We start from the raw sequence: 15,190 nt of genomic DNA on the forward strand, positions 1-15,190 counted from the left end.
ACAAATGAGAGCGCTACGTGCTCGATTGCGCACCTCGTTTGCCATCGAAATTGATGCTCGCGATCAGGACGAGCTCGACCAAGACCAAAAGGGCGACCTCCTTGATGATAATGACGACGTCGCTTCTGTTGTAACGAAAATGGCGCCTCTTACCGAGAAGATCAGACTGGCCACAGTCGACAACTTTCAGGGCGAGGAGGCAAAAGTGGTCATTGTATCGTTGGTTCGCAGCAACGAGGAGCGAAACGCAGGTTTCCTGAAGACGCCGAATCGTATCAATGTCTTGCTATCTCGAGCGCAGTACGGAATGTACATCTTAGGGAACAAGGAGACCCAGCGGAGCTCATCTCCCATGTGGCAGAAAGTCACCGATAGATTTCAAGAGATTGGAGCGATAGGCAGCTCGCTGGACTTGGATTGTCCTCGCCACCCAGACATGATGATTAGCGTCAGTGAGCCAGACGATTTTGCAAGCGCTGCACCAGAGGCTGGCTGCTCTAAGCCGTGCTGCCTGCCTATGATGTGCGGTCATCAGTGTCCGAAGAAGTGCCACTCGCACAATTTGCACAGAGTAACATTGTGCACCGAGCCGAGCAGTCACGTCTTCTCCTGTGGGCACAAAGCAGGCACGGTCTGCTCTGAGAAGCTTCCGACCAAATGTACCAAGCTTATCTCTGGGATTCACGTTCAGTTGCCCTGTGGTCATGGGAAGACTAGCCTACCATGCTGGCAGCAACAGCAGCCAGAATTGGTACGCTGTGATGCATCTATCAAAAGGGTGGTACCGGGTCGCGAGCACGAAGTCACCGTGAACTGCTCTGTCGATGTGAGCTCGAACCAATTCCAGTGCCCTGCTGCTTGCAGTGGATCGTTGCGTTGTGGCCACGACTGTCGCAAGCCCTGCTTCGCCTGCCGCAAGCAGAAAGCTGATGCAGCTCTCGAGATCGATCACGGTAGCTGTACGGTCGTGTGTGGCCGCCAGCACATCGAGTGTGGCTGCACGCACAAGGAAAAGTGTCATACCGGGTCGGAATGTCCGCCTTGCACATCACCCTGCGAAGTTGCTTGTTTGCACAAGCGATGCGGTCGCACCCACGAAATGGCCTGTGAACCTTGTCTGGAAGATTGCACCGACAAGACCCACTGCCCTCACGCTACTAAAGAAGCGCCAGGCTGCCATCTGACTTGTGCTGTACCTTGCGGTCACGTACCCTGCTCGAGACGTTCGGACATGAAGCTCATGTGTGGCCACCAGACACCAGCGGTTTGTGGGACAGAACTGGTTCCCTTTTGCTTTGCTTGTCTCCACCGACGAGCGCGACGAGAGCATGACCGAGGCTGCGCTGAACAAGGATCCATATGTCTTTCTATCATGCCGTCATTTCTTCCCAGCAAGCATCATGGACAAGCACATGAAGATGGATGACTACTATGACCTCGACCATGCCAGCCGTCTGTCACAGACCAAGCTCTTGAACGATGTTGAGCTAGCGACCTCCATACTGGGTTGTCCAACGTGTGGTCACGCAGTCGACAACATCAGTCGCTACAGCCGCTGCGTGAAGGGCAGGCGCTTGGATGCGAGTGCCAAGAAGATTGTTGAGTCTATCGAGAAGACACATAAGCTGATGCGCGAGCGCGCACTCGCCGCCATAGACTCGTTGAAGGCCACAGTGGCGACTGCCGCCGTCCCTCAGCAAGCCATCGCATTGTGCGGAGAGCGTGAGCAGCAGCTCGCCGAAGTCTTCAAGCTGGACAAGAGCATGAACACTATGAGGTACGAGGCTGTCGATCATGTCCGCAAGGAGATCTATCGTTGGGGTGGTATAGTGCAGAATATGACGAAACCGTTTGGTGTAGTACGAGAGCGAATGAAGGCGAAGGCTCAGGACGGTCCGCTCAGTGTAAACACAATCCGACACCTCCCCCATATTGCTGGACTACTAATGTTGCCTGCCGCGTTGGTCGAGCTTTGTGACTTGGCGATCATCACAGACGTGATTGCACGAGCCGAAAAGAAGAAAGGCCAGGACTCGCAAGGTCTTCGCGTAGATTTCAAGACCAATCGAGCCAAGTGTGAGCAGTTGATTCGACAAGCAAGAGAGGCCAGCATGGCGGTTCCGCAGGTGCAAGGCATGGCAATGTGGGCGCAGTACGCACTACTCGAGAGCCGGGTGGGTGCATCAGAGGAGTCCTTGAGCAATCAGTATCTCGACGCCGAAGCCGCCATCCGCATTGCTGACGCCGAAGAGCTTGTCAGTGGTTTCAACTTCCCTGCAGAGAAGCGAGATGATGGCATCGATCTGGACCAGGCTCGAGTGGCATTAAAAAAGGTGGGGCAGCCTTGCCACATGGATGTGCCCATGATCACGCACGTGGGCTTACCCGACATTGCATCTAGCAGCCACTGGTTTAGATGCATCAACAGTCACGTCTTCGCAGGTCGTGAGCAGGACGGGGACGATGCTGTATGCTATTACTGTGGTGAATGTGTGACGGATGGGGATCCTGTGGAGGAGGAGAGTCAAGGCAGTGATGCAAGCGTGGCTGGCGATGAGGACTTGCTGATATCGCCATCTCACTAGCGCGATTAGATCGGACGGTGTTGAAGGTCGGCATGATGGTGGATGTGAACATGTTGAGAAGGGGAAAGGGTTGATCGCATATGATGGTCGCTTGTAGCTAGACTTCTGTATGCATGGTGACGCGCGGTAAACGCACAGCCACTCGCACAGCCACTTTCAATAACGGCCAACAGTCCAGACCGCATGTTCAGCACAATGTTTCATGCAAGCCGTGGCGATATGGACGTTGCGTATCCTGTCGCCATATAAGCTCATCGCGCTGCCTTGACGGTGGCTCGTTCTTCCTCGAATTGACAGTATCCACAGACCACCAAGTCATTAACTACCCGCCAACGGCATAACAGCAGCTTGCCGCCCGATTGACGACCTACGAATCAGAAGCTGCCAAGGATAGCTGCCTGAGAGTGAAGCGAGACAGTTGAGAAGGACTTGTGACAGAGCGCAGACAGCTGTACTGTTGGTACACCTCCCGATACGACGCCTCACAATGTTGGCCTGAACGCAGCGACCAATTGGCTCTGCGCCGAAGTGGACGACAATCCATCATTATATCATCTCTGGACTGATCGACCAGGCGAAAGTGCTGGCTGGGGCTGCTCTGTCACGTGGACGACGGAGCGCGAGTCTAAGACGTATATAGCGGTCTTTGTCTACCTGTGAACAAAGGCTACCCGGACGAGCATTTGCGCCATTGTCGATTGTACATACAGTTCGACCGGGACACCCACCCGGATCATTGAAGCTTGCCGGCCAAGCCTACGATACCGAACATTACTACCGCCAGAGTAGCATTAGACCGCAGACATGGTGGCTGTCCAGGCGATAACGATCATCAACTCATCTGGGAAGATTGTAAAGACAACCAAGACCCTTGGCAGTCTGTTTAACGAGGCGAAAGCTGCGTACAACGAGAAGAAGGCCGAGATCAAGGCGCTACGAAGGGATGATTTGAACAGTAAAGAGCAAGAGCGGAAGGCAACGAAGAGGCTAGACGCGCTTACACTTGAGGATGACGAGGTGTCGAGGACAAGCTCACGACGTGGCTCGAGAGATCGGCAGGGTGGTCGACGATCTCCTCCCGGGCAGAGTGAGAGGCCAGCGTTGGAGCGAGGCTATACAGATACGTTCTACACGAATGACATCGTGGCCACTCGTTCACGACCGTCCCCTTTACGGCAAGGCTCGTCAGAATCATGGCGTGAGCCAGGACCACGAATCGGCGAGCTCACGCGCCGACATACTACCGACCTCGAGCGCATGCATCGCCATCGACCTTCCACGCCCACACGGAGCGCCAGCTTGGATGATATAGATATGGACTTGGCATACGGCGAGCTGCCTCCACCGCTACCGGAGCGCAAGTATGACGACGAGGTCGCACTTCGCTCCAAGATGAGCGGCCTGCAGCGTATGCTGGACGAAGCAAACTGCATGCAGCATTCCGTAACAGCCATCATCGACAATCTACAAAAGAATCCAGAAGCTCTAGCCGCGGTCGCTCTTACACTTGGCGAAATCAGCAACCTCGCCACAAAGCTCGCACCAGGCGCACTGATGTCAATGAAGGGTTCATTTCCTGCCATCTTGGCTCTACTCGCCAGCCCACAGTTCGCCATAGCCGTGGGGGTAGGTGTTGGTGTCACAATCATTGCATTCGGCGGCTACAAGATCATCAAGAAGATCAAGGCGAACAAGGAGGAGGCTCGCCTGCTCGCCGAAGGACCACAAGCGTATCGCGCACTAGCGGAGGAGCCGTCGACACCACCCAATGAGATGGAAGAACTTCGCGAGATTTCCTCCATTGAGAGATGGCGTCGTGGTATCTCGGATGCCGATGAAGGCAGTATGGGCACGAGTGTAGAAGGAGAGTTCATCACACCTGTTGCCACAAGAACATTGATCGAGGAAGGCCGACTGACGGAAGCCGATCTCAAATCCACGACCAGCAAAGATGGGAAGAAGCGGCGGAAGAAGTCGAAGAGCGAAGTCTCCGGCAGCAGTAAAAGCGGCAAGAGCAAAAGCAAGACGGGCGAGAAGGCGAAGAAGAAGAAGGAGCCTTCTGGATTGAGGATGCTGTTCAAGACTCATGCTTGAGCTTCAATATATGACTGCAAGACTATGCGATCTATGACGGCCATCTTGCCGCCACCAAGCAGCTCCATTACGACGTCATGTCCTCATGACTACATGTATGCAGCGTTCGAGCGAGACAGATAACCCAGTACAGTACAATACGATAGAAAGAAAGAAAGAAAATCAATGCCTTTTCATGCCCTTCAGCTTCCGTTTCGGTAGAGCCCTGATCTCATTGATGACATTCTCTGGCAGATCGGTGCTGTATGTGCCCTGCAGTCGGGCTTGGATAGGATGTTGTGAGCGGGAGGGTTGTCTCGATGATACAAGCAGAGAAGGACACCGTCGAGCGTGCCGATATGGGTGTTGTCGGTGCGGGCGTCGATGCTGGCGTGAGCATCTGCGCTTCATCCTTGACTACGTGGATGCGTTGGAGCTCCGGGCTTTCACCCTGACTGCCTTTGCTGGATCAGCTATTTAGTACATACCATTGGCGTGGTCAACAGGGGAAATCATACTCTTGGCTCTCCTCCACGAACTGCTGCTCCAACGCGGTCTCGTATGTGTTTTGAGTGGTGGCGAAAGTGCTGCAGAGCTCGGGAGAGGGCGATCTACCACCGCGTGGTGTCGAAGACTGATCAAACACATCGCCATCCTGCTCCTGGTCTTCGTGATCGGTTTTGGCCACCCCGATGCCACAAGTGGAGCTGCGTTCGGAGGCCGTGTCTTTGAAGGTCTGCAAGACTTCTTGCCCATCATTGCCTGGCTCTGCTGTGTCATCGTCAGTGCTTGGTTTAGTGTCCGCTAATATCGCGGGCCTGATCAAACCTAACCTACCTTTTTCAATCATACCCGTATGATCGTCATCCCAGCGCTGGTCGAGCGCAGCCAGCATCCTACGCATCCCACGCAAGCCGACCTCCGCCTCGTTCTTCCAGTTATATCCCTTCGCAGCATAGTCCACGATCTGGGCGAAAGCACCCTTCACGGCTTCAACAGCAGAACCATGATTCTCACAATTGTCTTCGAGGGCGAGATACTTGCCACTATGTGCCAGCTCGAGCCAATCCACTAGATTCTCCCAGTGCGGATCCCCATGAAGAGCAATAGTGACCGTTCCATTGCACACGGCGTGATCGCGATACTGCTTTGCGCGGTCGAGCCAGGGGAGGAAAGCACGGATGTTGTAGTCTTGGACTTGGAGGCTGAAGGAGTTGTCGCAGTAGAAGTAGGGAATGCCTTCTTGGTAGAGCTTTTCCGTCGAGATGGCGAGCGCATTCGGCTCGAGTTCCTCGGGTGGACCGTCGGCGGTAATGATGATGGGGTCTGGGAAGCCGATCTTGCCGGTTATCAACAACTTGCGCAGCTCAGAGGAGACTGTGAGGATGGATGATCCTTTGTTAGCTGCCGTCAGAGAGATACCGATGGCCTTGAGCGGTGGTAAGCCTATTATGGCGGGATCCAGAGGGGTATCGTCGACCTTGAGCTTCTTGGTTGTATTGGAGTCATGGTCTAGGTCGAGTTCCGCAGGGCGTTTAGCAGCCGCCGTTAGCTCGAGCTTACGATTCCAATAGCCCATGATGACCAGAGATGAAGTGTGTGGTTGTATAGTTTGTGTCTTTGTTCGCGCTTCTTGATAATGGTTGCTCTCGACTATGAAGTCAACTGCGACGGTGGTAGAGTCTATATGATCAGTCGTGCTGCTGGCTGGCAAGGCTTTTATGTATCTAGTTCCGCAAAAGTGTTTCAAGCCTGAGGCGGTCTTTCTTTCACATGGTATCGTGGAGTGGGAGGCACAGCAGAATCTTCGCGAACATCCCCATTCACAAAGAGTTGGGATCATTCACCTTCCACCACCCGTATCGCTGCAGAGGCGCAGCTGGGGCATGCACATCATGCCGACGTGTCTTCAACTAGTTGTCTTGACATGCGTCGTGTTGTATTACACTTGTGAGAGACAGGGTGGCCGCGAAGATATCGAAAGTGTTGCCAGCTCTGACATCCCGAACACGGGCGCGCGACCAGCATCTGAGAAACTTGATCTTGAAGCCATTATTCGAGCTGTTCTATGAGCTGTACCGTTCAGCCAGCAGAATATCTCATCCAAAGTGGTGGTAGAAGGTAGTGAAGTCGTCTCGTCCTCTGCTTCCGATTTCATCCGACCAAGATCTTCCGGATCTTAATGCGGAATCTTCGCCCTCCACGTCTTCCGGCTTCCTTCTGGTCTAGTCACCATGAACATGTCGCGAGCATCACGTTGCGATCGATCACTTTGAGGTACTCAAGTGGGATTTTTGGCAGCGAGGGATGCAAATGGAAGCATCGGAAGATGAAGGCCGAGGTCACCATATCCCGTGAATGCTGCGGGCTCGGCCGGAAGCATGGGCGGCGAGACGGTACAGCACACATCCGGTGCATACCTCCAGGAGACGGCACTCACAATACCGGGACACAATTTCGCCCACGCAAGACACCATATCATCTTCGAAGATCACGGCATAGCAACCTCCAAACTCCTACTCAGGAATCTTCAGAACCCCAGCAGCAAGCACAAATTCCCGTTCCACCGTACCTCCCAACCAGCCCATCTTCCCCGCAATCGTGACACTGGTACCTCTCCAGGACGGGAGGAGGAGGGAGGAGGGAGCTCTCGAAACCTAACCGTAGCACGCTCGCTCAAGCAGATAGAAGGCAATGCGAGCAGCTCAGCTCGGGCAAAGCAGAGGTACTCGATCTCACCGTACCTCGTCTCTCACGTTGTTTGTTTGTTGTCTTGTATACCTACCTGTATCCCACCAATCGTCTGTCATAAGAAAGCATATCCTCGCTCGCCGTCTAGAACGCTCGAATCCTCATGTGAGAGAGCTGAGAGCAGTCCTACACTACTACTGCGGGGCACGAGCCGATACCACGCGAAGCGACCGGCTTCGCGACAAGGCATTAACAGGTGAGTAGAGAGAGAGAGAGAGCGCGGGAGCAGTCGGGTTGCTGGTATATTGGATAGTAGCGTTTGGAATTGCTGCACTATGAGCCCGACGACGGAGGAACGTGGGCATTGGCGGTGTTTACTGCTGGTCGCGCTGCTTCTGATCTGCTTGCTTGCTTGCTTGCTTGCTTAGTTCAGATTCGTGTCAAATCAGACATATCACCAGCTGACACTGCACTGTAGCTGGGAGACTAGGCAGTCGATTGTTCGTCAGGCAGCGAGCAGGAACATCTTGGCACTACCTCTCGAACGACCACATTATTGATCGACCTCTACGTCCTTTACGCCGATTTCACTCCCCTCCCTGACCCTACGATGAGCTCGGCTGTGGAAGCCGCGAAGCGAAAGAGCGATGCTGCTCTGACAACTGCCAAAGACATGGCTGCAGATGCTCCGGCAGCCATACAAAAGGTGCGAGAGGATCCGAAAGCAGCTACGCAAAGCTTCCTCCACACACCATTCATACGAGCCGCATTACCATTCGTCAATGGTGGTGCAGCAGGTATGGTGGCCACGACGGTCATTCAGCCTGTGGACATGATCAAAGTACGGTTGCAGCTTGCGGGCGAGGGAGCCAAGGTTGGTCCGAAACCCACACCCATCACTATAACCAGAGACATCATCGCGGCTGGGAAGGTCATGGACTTGTATACTGGTCTTTCCGCAGGTCTGCTCAGACAAGCGGTCTACACCACGGCGAGACTAGGCATCTTCGACACCCTGATGAAGTCCTTGACCGTAAGAGCTGAGGCGAAAGGGAATAAGATCGGGTTTGGAGAGCGAGCGACGGCGGGTTTGACTGCGGGTGGTCTGGCAGCTATGGTTGGCAACCCCGCAGATCTGGCCTTGATCAGGATGCAGTCAGATGGTCTGAAGCCAGCAGCTGAGCGAGCAAACTACAAGGGCGTAGGCGATGCTCTGATGCGTATTGCACGTAACGAAGGAGTGGCTAGACTCTGGGCAGGAGCATACCCCACGATCGTGCGAGCCATGGCCTTGAACTTCGGCCAGCTCGCGTTCTTCTCCGAAGCCAAAGCACAATTGAAAGGTAGCTCGATGGGTCCGCGGGCGCAAACTCTGACGGCTTCGGCCATTGCTGGCTTCTTCGCATCGTTCTTCTCCCTGCCATTCGATTTCATGAAGACGAGGTTGCAGAAGCAGACGAGGGGACCGGATGGTACGATGCCGTACAAGGGCATGTTTGACTGTTTCCAGAAGGTGATCCGAGAAGAGGGGCCCTTGAGGTTCTATCGAGGGTTTGCGACATATTATGTGCGCATTGCGCCTCACGCGTGAGTATTTTCGTGATTGAGGGGTTTTGGTATGAATGCTGATTCCCGTCTTAGTATGGTCACGCTTATGGTGGCCGACTACCTCAACTTCATCACGAAGTAAGAGGCAGAGTATGGTCAAGGATAGGAAGATGAAATGGATGATGATTTGCGGATAGCAGGCATGTTTGTGAATAAATCAAGTGAAGGGAGGCAAGAAAGGAAGGAGTTCGGAGTTGGAAAGCTGCATTTAGCTCAAAGCAGTTCAGTCAGCACAGTGTTTACTTTGCGTCACTCTGAATACGTGCGATACGTGCGATTATCACTTCTCGTCTCTTCTCCCATTCTTTTAGTAAGATGGCCAGGTCAAGTTTGCGACCGACGCCTAGTATGCGTATCTCACGCCGCTCGATTGCACCCGACACCCCAAGCGGGCGTCGACCATCACCAGCACCACCGCCATCGTCCGCAGTGGGACAATCCACCAGCAACAATCTACCCGACTATGAAGCACCGACCTTCCCCCTCAACCCTGCTGCACAACGGGCATTGGCAGACCTGCTACGCCACAAGAATAACTTCAAGAGTCTGGACTTTCACCTTGACGAGGCTGTAGCGGGTGTGATGGAGAATGCTGCTGCGATCAACGATCGCGTAGTCAGCAAGAGGAAAGAATATGCCGGCAGCAGAAAGCGGCGCAGGCGGAGTGATGCGAACAACGACGATGGTGACGGAGATGAAGATGGAGTGGACGACATTGCCAAGGATCTCGACGATCTCCAGGACAAGGTCGACCGCATGACCCAACGGATGGAGGAGACGATGCGGAAGATGATCGACGGCAAGCGCGGCACTCAGCAAATCAAGGAGAGTGTCTTGGCAGCCGCCGACGAGGCGAGAGTGAATGCGAGTACCCAAGCAAGCACCCAGATGCCGACGACGCAGAGACGCATTCGCGCGAGCAATGACGATGACGAAGATGGAGACGTAGAGGACTTTGAGCCGACGGACCCAACGGCTGCCACCCAACCACAGTCCGCACCCGTGGAAGTCTTTAGGACGAAGCTGGACGATGCCAAGGTGCGCTATCAATCTCACAGTCTGGCAGTACGATATGCCGAGGACGACGACTACGTCAAGTTCAAAGGTCTGGTACACGATGCACGAACAGCCGAAGACCCAGACGAGCCGGACCTACCACATCCCCGGACATGGTTCCCACAAGAAAGTGGTGCGCCTGCACCTGGTGTCAATACCCGTGCTGGAGCTTCCGCCGACGACGACGACAGCGACGACGACATCGCCATTGCCCGAACAACAATCAGCACAAGATGTCCGTTGACCCTACAAGAATTCCGCGACCCCCTCAGCTCGAAAAAATGCAACCACAACTTCGAAGCAGAAGCCTTCATGTCCCTCCTCCAAGGCGCCGCAAACCGCATCAACGGCAAACCAGCCGTGCAATGTCCATGCGGCGGCTGCAAGGAGACTCTAACGAAAGACGATCTGCACCGCGATCCCATCGTTCTACGAAAGATCAAACGGATCCAGCGAGCCAGAGAGCTAGAAGCGGAAGAGGCGCAAGGTGGTGGTGGGGGGTTGGGTGGGACACAGCATGATGCTACGCTGATTGATGACGATGATGATGATGAAGATGCGAATGGAGCGGATGTGGATGCGTTGTTACAGCGGCAGACGCAGATGAAGGCTGAGCCGAGGGGGAGTGCGAGGCCGGGTGGGGTGGTGGCGAGTGGTAGTGGTGCACCGAGGAGTACGGCGCCGATTGAGCTGGTTGAGGAGGAAGAAGAAGAAGAAGAAGAAGAAGATGATGATGATCCGCTGCCTTACTGAATGCCGGCTTTTCACGATTCAATGCTATGTCTATGCGACCAACGTCTGCACCTCTCGCTTCGCAACTCAGCCGCAGCATATCAAGTCGTACATCTAAGCATTATATACATCCCAGATTCAACCTTCCGCCTTGACCCACCATCACCATGAAAAAGACCCCATCACCTCCAATCATTCCCCCAAAGCCTCTGCCCCCACCCCGCCTTCTTCCCCGTCCCCCTTACCTCCCTCACACCTCCACCACCACCCTTCTCCATCTCCATCTCCATCTCCCCAATCCTCACCCCCCTCTTATGCCCCCTCGTCATTCCCCTCCCACCGGCCTCAGCAAAAGCACCTCTATTCACCGTCGTCCTTCGATTCGAGCTCCCCCCACCACCACCACGATGAGGACCGCGAGGTGTCAGTGGTGCGGTGATGCGGCGGGAGATACGGGCGAGAGAAGACCGCATAGTTTCTTGGCGGCGTTTGGCGATGAGCCAGAGGGTGAGGGAGGCGACTTTTGTGAACTTTGTTAGCATCAATTGATTCATTGATTGATTTGATTGATTTGATTCGGAGGTGTGGCTTGGGGACGTACTAGCGAAGAGAGCGACGAGCGCTACTATCACGATGATGGCTACCAGGCCGCCAGTACTGATACTGAAAGATGAACCTGAACCCGAGGCGCCAGCTTCCGTGTCTACACCGCTCATGGAAGCGCCTGGTTCGGAGGAGCCATAGCTTGCAGTGTTTGTGGGACTTGCTGTAGAGCTCATATCCGTAGCTGTGGAACTTATGCTTGTGGCGAAAGTGGTTGGTACAGTCGTCATTGCATCACTTCCGGTCGAAGTGGTGGATTGGAGCTGCTTGACTTGGTGTAAGGATGTCGATTGTAAGGATGTCGAGTCCGGGACTGTGACAACTTCGGTGACGGTGGCGATATTTTGGGCTATGGCTATGGCTCTGCCTGCCACCAGGATGAAGAAGGGGATGGTGCGCATTGTGGTGTAATCAACGACTTTTGCGCACAGCGCTCAAAGGGAGATATGGTAGATTACAGCGACGAGACGGTATGGAAAAGCGAATATACAGCAAGGAGAAGAAAATCGTGATAGGATCACCCTTACCATTGACCATACCTACTCGAAGCGCTTGGTGCTCGCGGTGATCAGACGTGACACGCCATCGACACCCTCAGTCTTTGGTTCATACCCAGCGCCAAAAATAATGGCAGATAACATCACAGCGCTTTCGCAACGAGAGGTGCAGTATTCTCTGGCTTGGCAAAGAACGAGCGCTTATGAAAGAGTGATGAACTGGTAGGGGTGGGAAGTGATTGGACGGATGGGATTTGCGGGCGCTACGGCTGGGAAAAGGACACGAGTCAAGACAGACAGTCATGGTCACGTGCCTTCAATTACACAACTGGTTTGTTTGAGCGAAATACATATTCTTATGGTATACGGTAGTATGCATCAGTCATTGCTGTTGGTACGCGATCGCAGAGACAATCTCGTTATCATAAGTCGTAAGTCATAAGTGTGCTCTCGGAGAGCAGAGCAGAGCAGAGCAGAGCAGAGCATGCACCCTCCGCCCAACGCTCGCCTCTCCTTTGCTCTTGGAACGCACCTCTCTAATCTGCAATACTCTTGCCTCAATCCCCCAAGCCCGCCCTCATACGTACTTGCACCTCAATAAAGCCCACCAAGACACTCCTGAAACTTCCCCTTCGCATCCATCAACCGCTTCCTCGAAGCCTCAATCTCCAAGCGCTTCCGCTGATTCTTAGGCGACTCCGCCGCCAAACCCTCGAGCTCCTCATCAGTCTGGCGTGTAATATCCGCCAGCAAGTTCGGGATGATGAAGACCATTTCCTGCTCGACGGCCTCGAGGTTCACGGCTTCGACGAAGTAGTTGAGGCGGACGTAATAGATGGCCATGGCCTGGTCGAGTGCCTCGACTGCTTGCTGTTCGTGGGCGGTGTACGGAGGTGTGTTGCCGTTATTGCCACGGATAGCGTCGAGGTAGAAACTGTTGCGTGCGCGCTGGTTGCTGGCGTAATCGTACGTATAGAGAGCCGTGTTCTGCGCTTCGACGAACCTCTCGACACGCTTGAGAGCCTCTTGCTTGGCAGCTTGGAGCTTGCGATCGATATACGTCGTCTTGATCCTACCCTTGGGATCCGCGGCCCCTTTGCCGAGGACGGTGGTAAGCAGGGTATCTGCGAACTTTTTGCAGAGCTGGAAGACCTTCTCAACGTGCGTGGTGGCGAAGTTCTCCCACTTTGAAGCAAGCTGCCAGAACAGTTCTTTGGCGACGCCTGAGTTGGTCGCACCAGGGAGTTCGGAACCGCGACATTCATTCACTTTGCCTTTGACCCACACAAGAGCATCTTTGCGGGTAGAAGCCTTGCCCTCGCTACGAAAGGTATCGTACTCGGATGCGGCGCTGCTCTGAGGTGAAGACTTGGCATCCTCGACGTTGAGAGCGCCCTCGATGCGTAGCGTAGCGCCGTAAAGACGCATATTGGCGGCGAAACCGTCGTTGGCAATACGTACCTTGGACAGCAATTTCTCGTCGTTCTGGCCTGTCAAGCGCTGAACTCGATCGGCGTAAGAGCCTTCTACCGCGGCCAGAGCCTTTTGGCGGAAGCTGTTGCTGAGTTCGGCGATGAAAGCACGTCTCTCACGCTTGTTGGTGCGGCAGAATCCAAGCTCCGCCTCCTTGGCCTCGGTTTTGGCGAGCTTCATGTCTATCTCACGCTCGACTTCTGGCAGGACGGCGATGAGTTGTTCTGATGCTATCTCCTCGAGACGCGGGCGCAGGCTTGCGAGGCCAAGTTGCTGCTCTGAGATGCCTTCGAAGCGATCGTGGCTGAAGTACTTTGACTCATTCCCATCGACTTCGGCTGGAGTAGCAGTCGTGTTCTTGTCGATCTTGTTGACTAGAACATGCCAGCCCAGGTCCAATGGGATGAGATCGTTCTGCGCGAGCTGGATCCAGGAGCTCTCATTTTCAGAATGTTTCTTGACAGAGTCGGGCTTGGTGATGATGCCCATCGTACGCTTGCCTTCTGGGTCGACCTCGCGCGTGTAGCTGGTAATAGCCTGGTTGGCAACATCGTTCGCAGCAGAAATGATGGCCAAGACGATGGTGCGAGGACCAGAAATATACTTCTTGACTATCTCGTGGCTGAGCTTCTGATCAAGACCCGTGACGTTGCCAAACGGAGCATGGATCAGGCCTGGCAAGTCGATGACGGAGAGAGGTGAGCGGCCGGGACCACGGACATCCACATGAAGTCGGTCGTCGTGGAGAGTAGTGGACTTTTGGTGCTTGCTCATGGCCTGAGTAGCCTCGTTGTAGACCTTACCGTACTCGGCGGGAGATCTGATCTCGCGATGAAATTTGCGCAACTCTGCCGCAGCGGCCTCCGTACGCTTGTCCCCTGGGACGATGGTGACATGGACACGCTCTTCCTTGGCTGGGCGCATAGTAACAGTCGTCGCGAAAGTAGTTACAACACCGGTACCGCCCGGGAAAGGAATGCCCACGAGACGCTCCAGAGTGGCGCTCTTTCCAGCGCTGGTGTCACCCGCTGCCACGAAGCCTGGCAGAGCGACATCTTTCTCCACGCCACCTTCTCGCAGCTGGTCGAGCATGTCCATGACGACCTCGACCTGCTGTGGTGTCAGTGTCTGCATGGACATGGTTCCCTGGAGCATGCTTGGGCCAGTTGGAGCCACGGAAATGGAGGCGGTGTCTTCCTCATCATTGTTGGGCCGGACGGCTTGAGTCTTGCGACGTCCAGAGGTTGGAGGCATGTTGGGGAACGATTGTCAGATGGTATGAAGTCTCAAGGGAAGTAGTATTGTAAGAGGTGTGTCAAGGATGTCTGGGGGTGGGGTGTGTATGAGAGGAGGATGGCCGAGCTCGAGGAGGACGAGCACGCTCATATATGTACCGATCAAGGAGCACCATGGCGAGTCCACGAGATTGCAGCTGCCTGAATAGCTCAAGTGAGGTGATTGACCTATTGAGTGAAGCTGAAACACGAGTTCTCATCGGCATATTGGGAGGCGTTGCTGCTAAAGTGGCTTCACTTCGGTCGAATGGCTGTGGTCGGTCGTACCTGCCTTGGTAGAACCAGGGTCTGATCAAACGCGCACGCGCTCGCGCTCATGACTCGCAAAGGTACACCAGCTTGCGAAGACATTATGGCGATGGGGAGCGAAGGGTGGCAAGATGAGGATGGTGTCTTGGAATTCAGCATGCTCACTTGGGCGGCAGTGAGTCAGCTCAAGGCGCTTTCGAGTACCTGGTATGAGGACTAGAGCGCGAGGTCGTCCATCTCACCATTCACGTCGACTATGAGCAGATGCCAATAATAATGACTTCCAACGGGCGGATATGAAGAAAGGGTGAAGGTGGAGGGGGAGGTG

At 54.4% G+C, this 15,190-nt stretch overlaps 5 protein-coding genes across 5 annotated transcripts; 3 read left to right on the forward strand and 2 right to left on the reverse strand.

Annotated features, from left to right (window-relative positions):
* Window positions 1–4: 4 nt before the first annotated feature.
* LTS14_008705 (uncharacterized protein) lies at window positions 5–2,585 on the forward strand (the record flags this gene model as incomplete). Its single annotated transcript, XM_064841391.1, has 2 exons — window positions 5–448; window positions 1,263–2,585. 2 exons carry the CDS (start codon window positions 5–7, stop codon window positions 2,583–2,585), a joined length of 1,767 nt encoding a protein of 588 aa, XP_064690882.1.
* Window positions 2,586–3,389: 804 nt separating this feature from the next.
* On the forward strand, window positions 3,390–4,679 carry LTS14_008706 (uncharacterized protein; the record flags this gene model as incomplete). Its single annotated transcript, XM_064841392.1, has 1 exon — window positions 3,390–4,679. The coding sequence occupies one exon, from the start codon at window positions 3,390–3,392 to the stop codon at window positions 4,677–4,679; it is 1,290 nt and encodes a 429-aa protein (XP_064690883.1).
* Window positions 4,680–5,157: 478 nt separating this feature from the next.
* Window positions 5,158–6,237, reverse strand: LTS14_008707 (uncharacterized protein; the record flags this gene model as incomplete). The annotated part of the gene is made up of 2 exons (XM_064841393.1): window positions 5,158–5,429; window positions 5,496–6,237. 2 exons carry the CDS (start codon window positions 6,235–6,237, stop codon window positions 5,158–5,160), a joined length of 1,014 nt encoding a protein of 337 aa, XP_064690884.1.
* A 1,722-nt stretch (window positions 6,238–7,959) lies between these two features.
* On the forward strand, window positions 7,960–10,766 carry LTS14_008708 (uncharacterized protein; the record flags this gene model as incomplete). The annotated part of the gene is made up of 3 exons (XM_064841394.1): window positions 7,960–8,936; window positions 8,991–9,035; window positions 9,269–10,766. The coding sequence occupies 3 exons, from the start codon at window positions 7,960–7,962 to the stop codon at window positions 10,764–10,766; spliced, it is 2,520 nt and encodes an 839-aa protein (XP_064690885.1).
* A 1,673-nt stretch (window positions 10,767–12,439) lies between these two features.
* Window positions 12,440–14,572, reverse strand: LTS14_008709 (uncharacterized protein; the record flags this gene model as incomplete). Its single annotated transcript, XM_064841395.1, has 1 exon — window positions 12,440–14,572. One exon carries the CDS (start codon window positions 14,570–14,572, stop codon window positions 12,440–12,442), a length of 2,133 nt encoding a protein of 710 aa, XP_064690886.1.
* Between the last annotated feature and the right edge of the window lie 618 nt (window positions 14,573–15,190).

The sequence above is a fragment of the Recurvomyces mirabilis genome, assembly GCF_035927965.1.
Source record: "Recurvomyces mirabilis strain CCFEE 5264 chromosome Unknown scaffold_27, whole genome shotgun sequence".
Lineage (NCBI taxonomy): Eukaryota > Fungi > Ascomycota > Dothideomycetes > Mycosphaerellales > Teratosphaeriaceae > Recurvomyces > Recurvomyces mirabilis.